At 42.1% G+C, this 14579-nt stretch overlaps 2 protein-coding genes across 6 annotated transcripts in view; both read left to right on the top strand.

Moving 5' to 3' along the window:
• The first annotated feature begins 350 nt into the window (after nt 1-350).
• Nucleotides 351-6844, top strand: LOC102075481 (interleukin-9 receptor). The gene is made up of 8 exons (XM_026797709.2): nt 351-429; nt 820-928; nt 2171-2364; nt 3055-3200; nt 3521-3695; nt 3927-4041; nt 5053-5137; nt 5615-6844. Exons 1-8 carry the CDS (start codon nt 351-353, stop codon nt 6152-6154), a joined length of 1443 nt encoding a protein of 480 aa, XP_026653510.1. The 3' UTR covers nt 6155-6844.
• A 5130-nt stretch (nt 6845-11974) lies between these two features.
• Nucleotides 11975-14579, top strand: part of PDPK1 (3-phosphoinositide dependent protein kinase 1) — a 31570-nt gene continuing 28965 nt past the window's right edge. Inside the window, exons 1-2 of one of the 5 annotated variants that reach the window (XM_014272358.3) lie at nt 12103-12252; nt 12782-12933. In XM_014272358.3, the coding sequence (XP_014127833.1) occupies nt 12931-12933 (3 nt within the window). In that variant the 5' untranslated portion in view covers nt 12103-12252; nt 12782-12930. Of the gene's footprint in view, nt 12055-12098; nt 12319-12781; nt 12934-14579 lie in introns of those variants that run through there. The other 4 variants (XM_014272357.3, XM_026797701.2, XM_014272356.2 and 1 more) reach the window with 4 other exon arrangements.

Below are 14579 nucleotides of genomic sequence, written 5' to 3'. Positions count from 1 at the left end.
TGGTTCCAACCCACTGTGGCTCTCTGCTGCTCTTCAATTGTCACAAACCACATGACAAAAATGCAGGAAGAAAGAAAGATAGAACACCCACACCTTCTCCCACCCTTGATAAAATTGCAGGAATTGTAGATTTCCTTTCAAGCAGGTGGTGCTTTAGTGCAAAGTACTATTTACTGCTATGAGAACAACAGTTCCTACAGAAGAAATTATATGGCTGAGTTGGTGCCCTCTCTGGTTCAGGATCAGTTTTTGTCAGGCTGGCAGAAGTATGCAGCTAACGCTTCAACCCACTGGTAGAAATACCAACAAAACTGGTCTGAATTATTATTCTGTTCTAGATACTATCTGGAATGGGAGGAGTTGTGTGGCCTTTGGGGCTCCAGCTGTGCATTGCTGCTGCGCTGCTCTTTGGTGGAGGAAGAGGGAGAGGTAAGAGAAGATCTGGAATAGGTCCACTGCACAAAGACAGGCACACGTCTGAGCTCATTTTTCATTCACAGACCCTTCGGTTTGCAATCCAAGGTCTTGTGACTACCCTGTCCCAGGAGCCAGTACAGCTGGCTGACAATGCCGGGCCTAGGGGACTGAGCTAGGACAAGCTGGGCACCAGAAAAAGTGTAGCCACTGCCCAAGGTCCCTGCCCTAAGATCTTACACTCATCTCATGCAGTGAAGTGTGTTACAACAGAGTAAGAACATGAGGAAGATCTGATGCAGTGTCAGCAAAGGAAGTACTAACAAGTAATGCATTTATTTGGTGTGCTGCGCAAGGCATCATCCAGTGATATATGAATCCAATTCTGGTCTCCTTCCCCTGCAGAGCTCTCTGGCAGCCTGAGCTGCCTGAATAACTACATGACTACCGTGAGTTGCATGTGGGTAACGGAGAAGCCCATGGGCAATGGACCTTTCCACCTGCATTTCACCAAGTAAGAACTGCACACCAAGAGCTGTCTCTGGTAGCCCCAGCTCTGGCTTGGACAGGGCAGTACTGAGAAGCAGAGATGGAGCCCAGCTGCGGGCTTTACTCCCTCCACAGCAGGACACCTGTGGCACAGCTAGCTCTGCCACCCCATCACCCCAGGCCTCAAGCTGATCTCTACTGGGGCACCACAGCCTCAGGGGCCACAGCAGTCAAGTGCACATGGCTGCATGGTCTCCTGTCAGCTGTGGGCTCTCCATCTGTTTAGTGAACCATTCTGGCAGGCATCTCAGAGCAGAGAACCTTTCCTTCCTGGCCTCTGGGTCCCCATGACCTGGGAACTTACAGAGGCCATCCTATGTAAAGCTGTCTAATCAACTTCTAATAATTTCTTTCCTTTTTGCCTAGAAATTAAACACCTAATGATTTAATGTATACTATATATATAGATACAAGTCATAATCTTTAATAAGAAATTTAGAATATTATCTGAATAATTTTTCCTCAATAGAAGAAATCAGGGGAATCATTTGCTAACTGATAGGATAACTTGAGTTTAATGTATTTAGGTTATGTAGAAACATTGACTTGACCACCAGTAACTATTATATGATGGTAAGCCACTCTGAGTTAGATGACTTATATTCTGCTACACTTAAGTAAAAAATAGCCTAACTCTTATTAATACTAGATTTTAAATCTATGGAAAGAGGGACAAGCTGATAAACTGTGATATCCCAGTTTCCTGTGGGATCACATGCAATGTGAAAAAATTGCTAATGAATGGCTAAACCACAAAAAGGCAAAGCAACTTCAAACATACTTTGCTGTCAGTACTGGTTTGTTTGTAGTGCAAGAGGACTTAATGTACAGCTTATTGTTACCTTTGTGCCATGCACTTGTAACCAACTGTCCATCCACTCCGTCCCCCAACCCACCTGCTTTCCTGCAGTTACAGCAGCTCTCTCACTTTCAGAGGGAGCAGGGAACAGCTACCAGATGCTATGTGTAGCTTCTGTGAGATCTGGTGCTCTCAGATCTGGTGCTGTCAGCAGTAAGGTTATAAAGGTGTCTTCTTCCTGTCCTGCCCTGCCATCCATCCAGCCAGCTGGTTTGCTTGCTGTCTGCACTAAAGAGGTTCATGGTCTTCCAGAGTGTGGTGCTGTGCTAAGGTGCCACACATGCATAAACTGAAAAGCACTTAAATTGTATGACTTAAAAGAAACTTTCAGCCTTTTTATTCTTCTAGCCTCTGGTCAAAGGGCCACAACGCCAGCTGCAAACTGACTGCCACAGAGAGCATGCAGAATAAGTACCACTGCACAATTCATTTAGCCAGCCAGATCTTGGAAACAGATGGTTATAGAGTCTCTCTCCAGGGAAACTTCTTTGGATGTAATCAGACATACATGGCCTTTCTAGAGTACAATCCCCGCAAGCACAGTAAGTATGAACCAGGACAGCTGAGAGCTGAGGCTCTGCCCAGCAGCTTCAGGATAGGTCTGATATGCTGCCTAACAAAGGATGTCTCAAAGATAGCAAGGGAAAACAATGAAAACAATCAAGTCTGCCCATCCCCAGAGATTGCAATGTGTCAACTGCATCAGTAAGGATGCAGTCACTGAGTCTCTCCATCCTGACTTTTCCCAGACTTCAGAGGGGCTGGATCTGGAGCACCATTCAACAATACTTCTCATCTGCATCATGCTTTCTTGTGCCCTGGGTAATTTGCAATTGGATTGCTTCAATTATTTGTTCGTTTTACTGTTTAATTTTTCTCTAAGAAATTATGTAATAAGGAGTCATGGATTTTAACAGTGTCCCATGGCCTGGTACCAGGGAGAAATTCTCAAAACCTGTCCGTATTTGTGGTATGTTGTAAGGGCAGAATGTGATATCCAGAGTGGTTCTTTGCTTGCAAGATTAACCCTAGGGACTACTGGAGTTATCCTTAATTTATGTCAGATCTGTAGCTGTTCTGATGCTGTAAAGATAACTTGGTCTACTGCTAGTGTTAGTATCCCTCTTTAGACTCAGCTTTATCTTCCATTATTTCAGTCACCCTAATATCATGCATTTTCTTTTGTGGTGTCCCAAACACTGTGAAAAAAACCCCGCCTCCTCTATTTGCAGTAAAACTTGATCCACCTTTGAACATCCAGAGCAATGCCACTGCCAGGAAGTGCCAGATATGGTGGAGTGTGTGGAATGTGCCTTGGTACCTCACTGAAATTCTCCAATATGAGTTGCAGTATAAGGAGTACAGCATGTCCTGGGAGGTAACTGGATGAGGCATACAGTGATCCTACTTTTTTCTTTGGGTACAATGGCCTTGCCACTGAGCTCTGCCAGCTGGCTTAAGATGGCCTTTCTGGTTTCCCATACTAAGGCTGAGAGATTTTACATTAAACATCAATACTGAAGTTCAATAACTCTCCTTCTTATGAACTCTGCATCATTATTCAGGACCTCTTCTTGCATCTAAGAAAAGAAAACATGGAAAAGAAAAGAGAAGGGAAAAACCAACAAAAAAAGAATATTTAAAAGACCATCCTTTTGCCCAATCTCATTAACAGCAATGCTTTGTAATACTTTGCAGGTTGCAATGAACAAGACACTGCCCAGTTCACTGCCACAAGTAGAAATTGAAGCCAGAGAGCTTCGCAGTGGCATAGCTTATGCTGCAAGAGTTCGCTGCAAAGTTTCTGAAAATGAGAATTCATACCACAGTCAATGGAGTGAGTGGAGCCAGACAACAGTGTTTAAAAAAGCAGGTACAAAGAATTTCATCTCATTTCATTTCTTTTCATGCCCATGTTAAAAAAAAAAAAGGTGGTAAAATGAAGCTTTTCAAATCAGAGGTAACTTTCTTCAATTATCCATAGCCAAATTATTTTCCTTAAGGCCTTTAGCTGCCTGTTTCATTTGTAATCCTTGGTTACTTGGGGTTCTATCTTGACTTCCTGACTTTTTATTAAAAATTTTTGTGCTGATTCTATTTCTAGATGTCCCCAAAGTCTCTGAAAAGATTCTAAATATCAAAACTATGCAGTACTTGTTCATTCCTCTGAGTTTTGGCACTCTACTCTATTTATTCTGGAACTGCAAGCTTTCCTCAAGGTATGTGACTTTCAGTAAGTTCCCCTTGATCTTTATGGCCTGAAAAGGGTAAATCAAGAGTCATTACATTATTTTTCCTTCCTGTTTCTGCTGCACAGACTCAGTCATTTCCAAAAGGTCTTCTGGAATGTGACATGTTCCTTGGCTGATGATAGTTAATGACACACTATACAGTCCTTAAGGAGACCAAAATACCTTTGAGACTCCCAAATTTGACTGAAGTCCAAGGATGATGGTATCTTAAAGAAATTTAAGCACATGGAAATATTTGAAGTTTCATGTAGATAAATTAAAAGTGCAAGCACACAGCAACCCATAAAGATTGTTAAACTAATGTCAAGCTACGTGTGATATTCCTGGCAGGAGTCAGGAATAAGGCAATAAAGGCAAAATAAACTGACTGATTCATTTGAGACCAAGTTGCACAGACAAAAAAGTGGTTTTAGAACCTTGGTTCAAAAATCGTCTGCAATTTTTTATTCTGGCAGAGGATAAGTACCTCTTTCTTTTTTACCTTGACATACATTACTATGCTCCATATACACATTTTTCGTAGAGAAACAGAATACATTATGTCCACATGATAAAACATTTTTATAGGATAGACTCCAATAAAGGGGCAAGGATGTCTGGCAGAATTTCTCTGTTTAAATGTAATGAAACTAGAACTCTCTAAAATACTTTCAGAAACAGTGGTTTAGATTAAGTAAGCTGATAAACAAATGCTTAAACAGCTCAGTGTATATAATGAATCATAGACAAGTATATTAAGTTTGTGACATATTCCAAATAAAATTATGAGACTGTGCTTCAGGTTAGAAAAAACCTAAATTAAAATTAAATGCATGCACAGGTGGCAAAAAAATAATTGCATGAGAAGTCAGAAATTATGATGAGTGGGCTTCTTGTGCAATCTTACTAATAAAGTGGGGTGGGGTTCATCTAGCCAGTATCATGGAGACAGAACACAGAAAAACTCTATTTTTTTTAAGTGGTGTTTTCTCACTTTAGGGCAAAAAGCCTCGCCTGCTTTAACATTCCCACGCCAGCTGCTTTCTTTCAGCCACTCTATAGTTTGCACAATGGGAATTTTAAGGTAAGAAATAAATTTAATTTCTTTCTTATGACCCTCCGTTTATGAGAGGAGGATTTTTTTCTGGGATTAATAATTCTAGATCCTGAGCAGACTTACTGACACTGATGATTCTGATCTTCCTGAAAGGTTATAGTTTCTCTTTTTGCTGCTTCCGCATACTAGTTAACCACCAGAGCTTCTGTTCAGCTTCTTGCTCCTTAGAAGTGGAACGCCTCCAGTGGCTCCCAGTTCAGACTGAATGCAAAAGGTGCACCTTTTCAAAACCAAAGCAATACCAGCAGCTTGCATTATATTCTAGTGGTGTAATCTTGTAAACATTTGTGAAATTAGCTGCTAGGTTTTTACCCTATTACTCTAACTTTACCTGTTGGATTTGCACTAAACATCTGGATTATTGTGCCAAAGCTATATAAAGAAAGAAAAGTTATTTTGGAGTAACTATGCAAAATGACCCCAACTTATTGATGCTTTCATTAGGACTGGGTTGGACTGAATGAGGCTTGTAGCCAGCTTGAAAGAGAAGAGGCCAGCACCTCAAGAAAAATGAATGCAGATAGAGTTTCTGATCTAAACACCCAAGAACTGATTTCCCAGATCTCATTGAAACCTACAGGAAGCACAGATGTGGTTACTGCAGAAGAAAACTTTGCATTTGTCTCAGGTCCAAGCCAGCAGTATGTCCCCAGCAGGTACATAAGAGCAGAAGAGATAGAGATGTGGCCAGGACTATTGTTTGCACCAAACCATGCTGATGATACCGTTGGCCCAAAATTCTCTGAAATAATTAAAGACAACCTTGAGAGCCCTAGTGTTGGAAGGAATTATCCCTCTCACTCACAGCATGGAAAAGGTGACTTTCTTATGCTTGGAGAATCTTTGGGGAAAAAAGATATGTCCTTCAGTGGTAGCGACTATTGTACTTTGTGTGACAATGATACCTCAGGAGGTTTGATTTCCGCTGAACTACTGAAGCTTTCTAATCACAATAGTCATGTTAAACATCAGAAAGACCAGTGACCTTCTCTGAGGAATACTGCCTACAAAGTTCCTTGTGCTCTCCTATCACCTCCCAAGCGGCACAAATGGGGACTGTGCAGACATTTTCAAACATGTATCATTTTAAAACACATCCTCAATTTCTGTACTTCAGAAGAAGATTGTGACTAAGTCCCATGTCCAGCAAATACTACCCCTACAGGCATTCCCTAAATTAATCTCCTGGCTGCAAGATCCATTAACCCTCTTGTCTAAGAAGGCAGCAGCAGACCTGCTGTTTTCCTCAGGAAGAACTATTATAGTTGTGTGCCTCGTGGAACCAGCAGTATTTTCAATATGATAAACCATGATTTAAATTCCATCATTTTGTAAAAAATATGCATGATTTTTCACAAAATCGTGAGAAACTATTTTTGCTTAAGAAAGTAATTTTGCTTCTTAATATGATATTGATGAATTAAAGAGATTCCTGATTTGATCAGAATTTGTAATTGCTCTGTTTAGAGATAATCAAACAGTAGGCCTTGTTCTTTATTATCTTGAATGGCTGTAACTTTTTATTTTGCAATAAATAAGCCTCATGTACTGCTTTAACAAAAATTTATTTCAAGGTTAAGTGGCTGGGCTGATTTAATAGAAAAAAAGTGAAAAATAAGAACAGCACAAATGACTTTTACTTAATTACAGTACAGGCCAGGCCCACGGCCTCTCCAGAGCTTCTATTATTTCTCCAGAATTCATGAGTCCTTTGCCTATCTGCACAGCAGGTACAGCCTTTGTGAGCTGAATCTCTGGAGGTTTACTTTCTGCCCTAGACACAGAAAATCCTATACTTGATTAATAATCTACCAAGCAGATTTTTGCAGTCTTAGTTCCGTCTCTGAGATTTAATGGGCTCAACAGTTTTAGCAAGCATACTGAGATATGTACATATACATCCAAACTAGCTGACACATCTATATACACAGTCACATACATTCATTTCCTCCTCTTTGGAGTGCTTCCCTTGTTACTCTGGCGAGAACACAGATTAGTTTAGACAAGGCAAAGAAAGATTTCATGTAGAAGAAACAAAGTGGGTCGAGACATCCTTCCCAAAAGTGTGCTAAACTGTTGTGAGCAGTCTTTATCTGTAAGAAAAACAGGAAGAGGTAGAGGAGTTAACACCTGATTTGTGTGTTGCCACAGGAGGTGATAGTAGTGATTAGTTTTCAGTGTTGTAAGCAAAGGGCATTTCTGATACCTGAAAAATATCCCATTTCTGGTTCTTGGTGCTTTCTAACTTACCAAAACTATATTCAAGGGTGCTTCTATTACTCCGCCACAATCTAATGGCAAGAGAAGAACATGATGTTGCTGTCATTAACAGTTACTGTTATTTCACCAGGATGAGAAAATCAGTAAAACAATGCCACATACCAGGAGGATGTTGGTGATCCCAAACTTTTAGACCCTATAGCGCGGTTTGATGTATTGTCCCAAATTTCAAACCTTCAGAATCTGAGGGACACTTTTTGAAATTGTCAGATCAATTGTATCTTAGATTCATCAGTTCTTGGCAGACGAGAACTTCGCAGACGAGGTGGGTTTCCCCCTTTCTTATGAACATGTCTGCACAGAAATATAACCATTTTCATAAAATCTTGTTTTATTAATAAGGTATTCTGTACCAGCTGTATTAGCAAAATGAGAATGGGAACAATTATATTCAGATATGAGTAAGGAGAAGCATGTCAGGCTTCTATGGAAGGGAGAGTGCATTAAGGGAGTTTTCATTAATAAAGACGCAAAAGAAAACTGAGATTGAATGTAGTCAGAAATTATTTGAAAGAAATGAAAAGTCAAAAACTGTGCTGCTTGTGTCCATCAGGGCAAGATAGGAAGACTATAAGGACTGAGTCTGCAGATGATGACAGGCTGATGGTTGAAAGGCTGAAATGATATTCCAGCATCAGCAGTTCTCCAAGTGAAACCTCCTAAAAACTTTTAGCTGCTTCTGCTTTTATGGAATTACTTAAAAATATTAGTTGTTGCAGCTAAAACCAAAATGCCTCTTCTTTACAATTAGGTCTTTGGAAAAAGAAAGCCTCGTTTTTATTTAGCCACTGAAATACTACAAATTTTCTAAAGCCACCCCCCCCCTTTTTTTTCCAGTTTCCTTTGTTTTTAAAATTTTTTGTACTTTTTTTGGTGTGTCATTTTTGAGACTGGTATTAGGTTTAAGCTATGGTTTTTCACAGCTTGTTCCAGAATCTCTGAACTATTCTAAGGCTGACTTTTGCCTCCAAGAGTGATATGTATCCTTCCAGTGGAAGATAGAGAATTACAGCCTAATAAGGAGACATAATATTGGCTATGGTGAAACCCGTGAAGCCTTTCATATCCTGGGACTACTAAGCACATACTATTTGTATCACCTGCAACCAGAACAAAGTAAGACAGCATATTCTCCTTTTGCTTCTGTTGAGTTTTGTCAAAAGAAATTTTTTTGGAAGGTACTTAAGTAGTGCTTGTAAGCCACTAAGGAGCTGGAAGTGTTCTGTGACAAAGATTTTGGTTTAATTGTAGATATGCTTTTTGGTGGTGTGTTTGGGGGTTGTTGGGTTGGTTTGGTTTGATTTGTTTGTCTCACCTGGGACTTCTACTCACATAAACTGCCCAGGGCATGGGGACTGTATGTAGCCTCCATCTAGGCCTGAGGGACACAGCTTGTCTTCAGTTCTGTTTTTGTGTCGCTTCCTGTATGGCCCCTGGGGGTGGGCTTCAGGTAGTTATATTTGGATAGCCCCCTTGGCTGGATGTGGTAGTGTCTCCCCACTCCCCAGGGCCGTGTCCCCCTCCCCGGGGTAATGTCCCCCTCCCCGGGGCAGTGTCCCTCCCCAGCCCGGCCCGATGCCCCTCGGCGCGTGGCCGCCCCCTGCTGGCGGATCCCGGACGGCTCCTCCTGCATGCCTCCCCACAGGCAGCGTTGACTTCCCCCGATTCTCTCCAAATTCCTCACATCTTCCTGAAGGCATCATGCCTCGACTTGGAAATACTTATTCAACTGCATCCTCATTTGTTACATGAAGAATGAAATAAGTACTAGCTGCCGTTCTCCAATTCTGTATGTCATTACATGCTAAAGTAGCATTTATTTGCAGTAACTCTCTATTAATTCATCACATAAATTCTGGTACCCTGTAGCTCTCACATCCTAGTTCAATATATTGCTAACAAACTATTATTTCAGAGTTTATATTAATATATTTGCTTTCTTTTTTGAAACACTTTGCACTCTATGTAATTCCATATTAGAGTGTATTTCACATATGTCAAAATATTTTTCCTCTTCATTTTTGTCTCCCCAAGTGACTAAAATCTTTCCCAGAAGAATATCACAAATCTTGTACACATACTTTCTATTTCATTATCAAAACTGATGAAAACATTGAATCAGATCAAGTTTGAGCCTGGAATGCTCCTTGAAATGCCATTCCACTTTAACAAGGAACTGCTAATGATTAGACTCAAACACATTATCAAAAAATTTAATAATTCATTACAAGACTAGCTGCTCCCATTTAGGTCAACTAGTTTCCTTAGTATTCCTTTAAAATTGAACTGTGTCAAAAATCTTGGCAAAGTCAAATTATAGACTACCTACCCTGTTAGCAGCAAGTAAACTTTTTTGTCAAAGATGGAAGTTATATTGTTTCTCTGTTTATCCACTTGGTGTAGCATTATTTTGGGCCTTACTTTTCCCTACATTTGAAAATGAGACTCTATCATTCTGAAGTCCTCTCGTTTTCTTGAATAGCTTCTCAGAAATAACTTTTAACATTGCAGAGACTGCTTCAGTTATTTACATTTTGCTTGTTTTTTTTTTTCCTTTGGGGTTGTTTATTTGTTTGATTTGGTGTTTTTGTTTTCTTTCATTTTCCCCAAAAATTAGTTTAGGGCAAATTTCATCTGTCCCTGCAGAATTTAACACACGTGCTAAGGACTTCAACTCAGATTTTTTGTCTGCTATTATCTTGTTGAAATGAATATTATCTTGTTAAAACTAGATTGTTCACTGGAAGAAAAATGGTGTGCTCTATTCTTCAATCCATTACACATTATCTACTATTCACTCCCTTTCCTGAACAGTAATGGGCCTTTACTCTCCCTTTTTCCCAAAACTGATGACAAACTTGTAGATGTTGTGGTTGTTCCCTTTTCTAACTAATTGTAGTTTCTCAGTTTGTTTTCAACTGAACAAGAGATAGAAAATATCTACAGTCCAAGTTTTTCAGCATGTTTGGTACCCTAAACCCTGCCAGATGAAGCCATTGGACTCTACAGCATTGTCATCTCACAGGATTACATATGATATATTGATATTTCATAGCTTTAAATTCTACTGTGTGCTTTATTACCTCTATTCTAAAGGCACCATTTGCTTTTCTAGAAAGGAAAATGTTAGAGTTTGCTGATATTAAGCAGCAGAACCTAGGAAATTGCCTATAGTGATGCTGTTGCCTGATCTGTACTTGCCTTGGCTCATACACGCTGGAATACACATATAGTCTGTACAGATGATCCACAGCCCAGGGGAGCTGAATCAGTATCACATGTGCCCAAGTAAGCCCTGCTGGACAGGATATGAGCCTGCACAGAACTGTCTTGACTGACACACAGAGCTTAATTGAGTAGTCATATAATATTATTGCAAGTCTGATGGTTTTGCTTCTTTTCATTTCTTTGTGTTCACAACTCTTGGCAATATGATGTTTGAAATAGCTGTAAACTTGCTGTGTACGAGCCACAAATTTTATTAGTTTTGTGATGAACCTGATAGTTTTTGAGAATTATAAAAGTATCCAAGGACATAAACATAAATCCAACTGCTCAAGCAGCCATGTGGACTATTATACTTGTCTGGTTAGACCCAAAACTGTAAACAGAGGAGAGAAAATTCTTTCGAGATCACATGTTAAAGAATCTGCCTTTTTGCCAGGACAATCTCTTTGAACTCACGTGTGTGAAAACCATCACAATGTCTGTCATTCAGTAGCTACAAAGAAAGTTACAGCACTACTGCCCCAAGTTATGCAAAAGGTTTGTGATACTCAGGAGAGTTTGTCTGAGAGGCCTAAAATACGGATAGTCTGAATAGCGAACATAGGCTTACAATAAAAAGCCACATACACACACACACACACTGATCCATGCCTCCAACCTACTACAAGGTTATGATCAATTGTTCTACTCATCTGCAGAAAGATGAGAGAACTGTCACACAGGAAAGCTGATTTAGGCCGACTTCTTAAAAAAATCTTTCTGAAAAAAGTGTATTAACCCTCCGACACAGCGATTACCCTTACCCTCCGTGCACTCCCATTTGAAGCTAAATATCTGTATTTTGTAGACTGTGTTGTTCAGTAAACTACATGGTCTTTTCCTGCCTCATCCTTTTGAGTAATCCCTCACAATTCTACGAATTCCTTGACAAACCCTATTTGCTCGCTGCAGTGTTCTGCACCGCTGGCCCGCCCTTCCCGGCCTCTGCGGCCAGCAGGCTCGGACACGGACTGACACAAAGCCGTTAACGGGCATAGAGGGCTCGACCGGAAAACAGCCTGTCAGAACCGGCGAGGGACCGCGGGTGTTACGCAGATACGGGGGGTTCTCAGGAGCGAACACCCGCACTAGAATTGTATTTATAACACACTTGAGTTCCGAGCTGCGCGGAGGGGGCGGGCTGACGCCGCCGTCCCCCAATAGCACGGCGCGCCGCCGCCGTGGCACGGACCCGGCCGCAGAGGGCCCTGCCGCCAGCCCTGCCCTCTTCCGCCCCCATTACACGCAGCTTCCTGGGGGCGTCATCGCACAGCTGCGCAGCCTCTCGTCGGCTCAGGCGCTGAGGCTGCCGGGGGACGCTGTGGCCTGGCCCGAGTGTGAGTAACAGTTACCGCCACCAATGAGCGAGCACAGTGCGCGGAAGACCCACCTACGGCGGGGGGATTGTTGTGGTGACGTCAGGGGCGGGGGACGCGGGCGCCCCATTGGCTCAGGTTGGGCCGAGCGCCTAGCGCGGAACGGGTGGGGAGAGGCCCCGGTCCGGGCGGGCCATGGCCAGCACCGGCAGCCCCCTGGTGAGTCCGGGCGCGGGGAACGGCCCGCGGGCCAGGCGGGCCATGGCCAGCACCGGCAGCCCCCTGGTGAGTCTGCCCGGGGCTGCGGCCCGCGGGGTGCTGGGGGAATAAGTAGGCCCGGGCGTGAGGGCCGGCCCGTGAGAGGTGGCCGCCCGTGCCCAGCGCTCTGGCGGCGGCGGGGTCGCGGTGGGCTTTCACGAACGGCCGCGCCTCCTGCGCCCGCTGGAACAGGGCGGGTGAGCGGGCGCTGCCGCCCGTGGGGCCACTCTTGTCTCTGCTGCTCGCGGTCATTCTTCCGCCCCCCACTCCTGAGTCGCCGCGGGTCTCCGTTCTTCCCCGAGCGCGGCCCGTTCGCTGGAGGAGGTGAGGCCGATGGTGAAGGGGCCGCACTGCGGCCTCTCGCGGACCTCCGTTTTCGGTTCCGGTACGGGGCGTTGGCGTGGCTATGCCGGGCCGTCTCCCGACGAGAGAACAGGTGTTGTTGCCTTGTGGGAGCTACCTGTCACTCTGTAATCGATTTCTTTTGTAGTAGGAACAAACGCGTGAGGAAGATCGCGAGGGTCACAGTAGGACGCCGTTTCAAACGCAGTTGTTTACGTTAGTCTGACAGCGTAAACTCGGTTTGTGTGCAGTGGCATATCTAGAAGATGGAGTTGTAACTGGTATACAGACGTTGTAATGGTAAATCTTCTTTTGTGTTGTAAGTTATACAGTTCAGCTAGCATAGACATTCCCTCTTGAAAAGAAAAATAATCACCAGCTTTCACTCGTGTTGACAAAACTACCTGGCAGTGATATGTTCCTTATCCTCGTGTGCATGCTGTTGTGCTTTTGGGTCTTGTGTTTTGTCAGTTGCAAATTGCCAAGCTTCATTCTGCAACACTTAAAACCTTTTCATCAGTTAGAATTGGCTGAGGAGGGTTTTCTGTGGAGAATAGCACAGCAGTGTTGATTCTTGACATGCTGTTTCAGTGTGCTCTCCTCTTCATGCTCAGTGATTTTTTTATTAGGGTATTACACAAAATCATATTTATTGATGAAAATGAGAAGTACTGTGGGAATAACTCTTCAGAACACATAAATGCTACATGAAGGAGTATGAGATAAACTAGTTTTTGATTATTAAAGGAATTTGTTTTGCTTTCTTGCTAGTTGATACTGCTCTATAAAACTGCTTCTGAGCATCAGAGATGACTTCTGTTTACTTGGACTCTTAAACAGAGAGTATGCTTCCCTTTGTGTTTCTGCTCTTGCTTATTGCCCATCTTTTTGGTTTTTTTTCCTCAAAAATGCTCGCATTTCTGTTCCTTTTCTATATGCAATTTAAGTCCTTGCCCATAAGAAGAACATGCAGAGAGGGGAAAAGTTAAGAATGCAACTGCTGCCTATTTAGGTAAAAATTAGGATATTTTGTCACGATAATTCTTTTTAATTCCTTCTCTTCCATTCTATTTAATGTTTTCCTGGTCAGGTGAGTGTACTGACAGGCAGTACCAGATACAAGTGGCCCGATTCCACTAACCTTTTTGTAATTAAGATGAGATCAAATATGGGAAATCCAGTATTTCTGAGACTGAGCAAGTTACTGTTAATGTTTATGTGATGGGGTTAGTGACATAATGAGTTCTGTGATGACTGAGTTGTAAATGCATAAGAGGGATTAAGGAGGGGAGGTGTGAATAGAGCACAGCTTTGAAAGGAACATTCTAGCAATTCTCTGCCAAAACAGTTTTCTGTATTTTTGTATGTACAGACAATTCCTAAAATATTCCATTATTTTCTGAAGATTGACATAAGGAAGGGAGTTGTACTTCTAAGAAGGAAAGTATTTTAGGCTTTAGTTGCGGATTCCAATGTGATGTTAGTTATTTGCTGTTAATCTTATTGTGAGTATATTGGGTTTCAAACCAAGAAGTGCCCTTCCTCTCATAATGAGAAGTCTGGAAGTATGGTAATTTACATCTTCATCTGCAGCAACATCTTCACTGGGCTGTTCAGCTGCACAAGCAGTTATTAGATTCTACCAGTGTTTCCGACCTGATAAAGCTTATAGCGTAGTCATGGACCTGGCTGAACAAAATTGCTGCCTTCTTTTTGTTCCCCCAGTGGAACTAATATGAACTACACTTTTCAAAGAACTGGGCCTGCAGAGCTTACATAGAGTAAGTTTTGCATCTATGTTGAGAATTAGATTACACTATATTAAGAGTTCTGTTTGTAGTTATTTGTACATGTAAAACTTCCTCATACATACGTAGGAAAAACCCTTCAAGCCTGTCTATTTAGTGTTCTCTTCTCTTCTCCTTCTTTTCATCATAAAGCTGTGA

This window comes from Zonotrichia albicollis, chromosome 16, assembly GCF_047830755.1.
Source record: "Zonotrichia albicollis isolate bZonAlb1 chromosome 16, bZonAlb1.hap1, whole genome shotgun sequence".
Taxonomy (NCBI): domain Eukaryota; kingdom Metazoa; phylum Chordata; class Aves; order Passeriformes; family Passerellidae; genus Zonotrichia; species Zonotrichia albicollis.
Note: the sequence above shows the minus strand (reverse complement) of the source record. Positions and strands in the feature narration are given on the sequence as shown.

What these genes read in the sequence shown, in the direction of transcription:
- LOC102075481 (XM_026797709.2), top strand. Translation starts at nt 351, where the DNA reads ATGGGAGGAGTTGTGTGGCCTTTGGGGCTCCAGCTGTGCATTGCTGCT. An exon ending in AGTACAGCATGTCCTGGGAG is followed by an intron (nt 3,201 to 3,520) that starts GTAACTGGATGA and finishes AATACTTTGCAG; the next exon opens with GTTGCAATGAACAAGACACT. An exon ending in AACTGCAAGCTTTCCTCAAG is followed by an intron (nt 4,042 to 5,052) that starts GTATGTGACTTT and finishes TTCTCACTTTAG; the next exon opens with GGCAAAAAGCCTCGCCTGCT.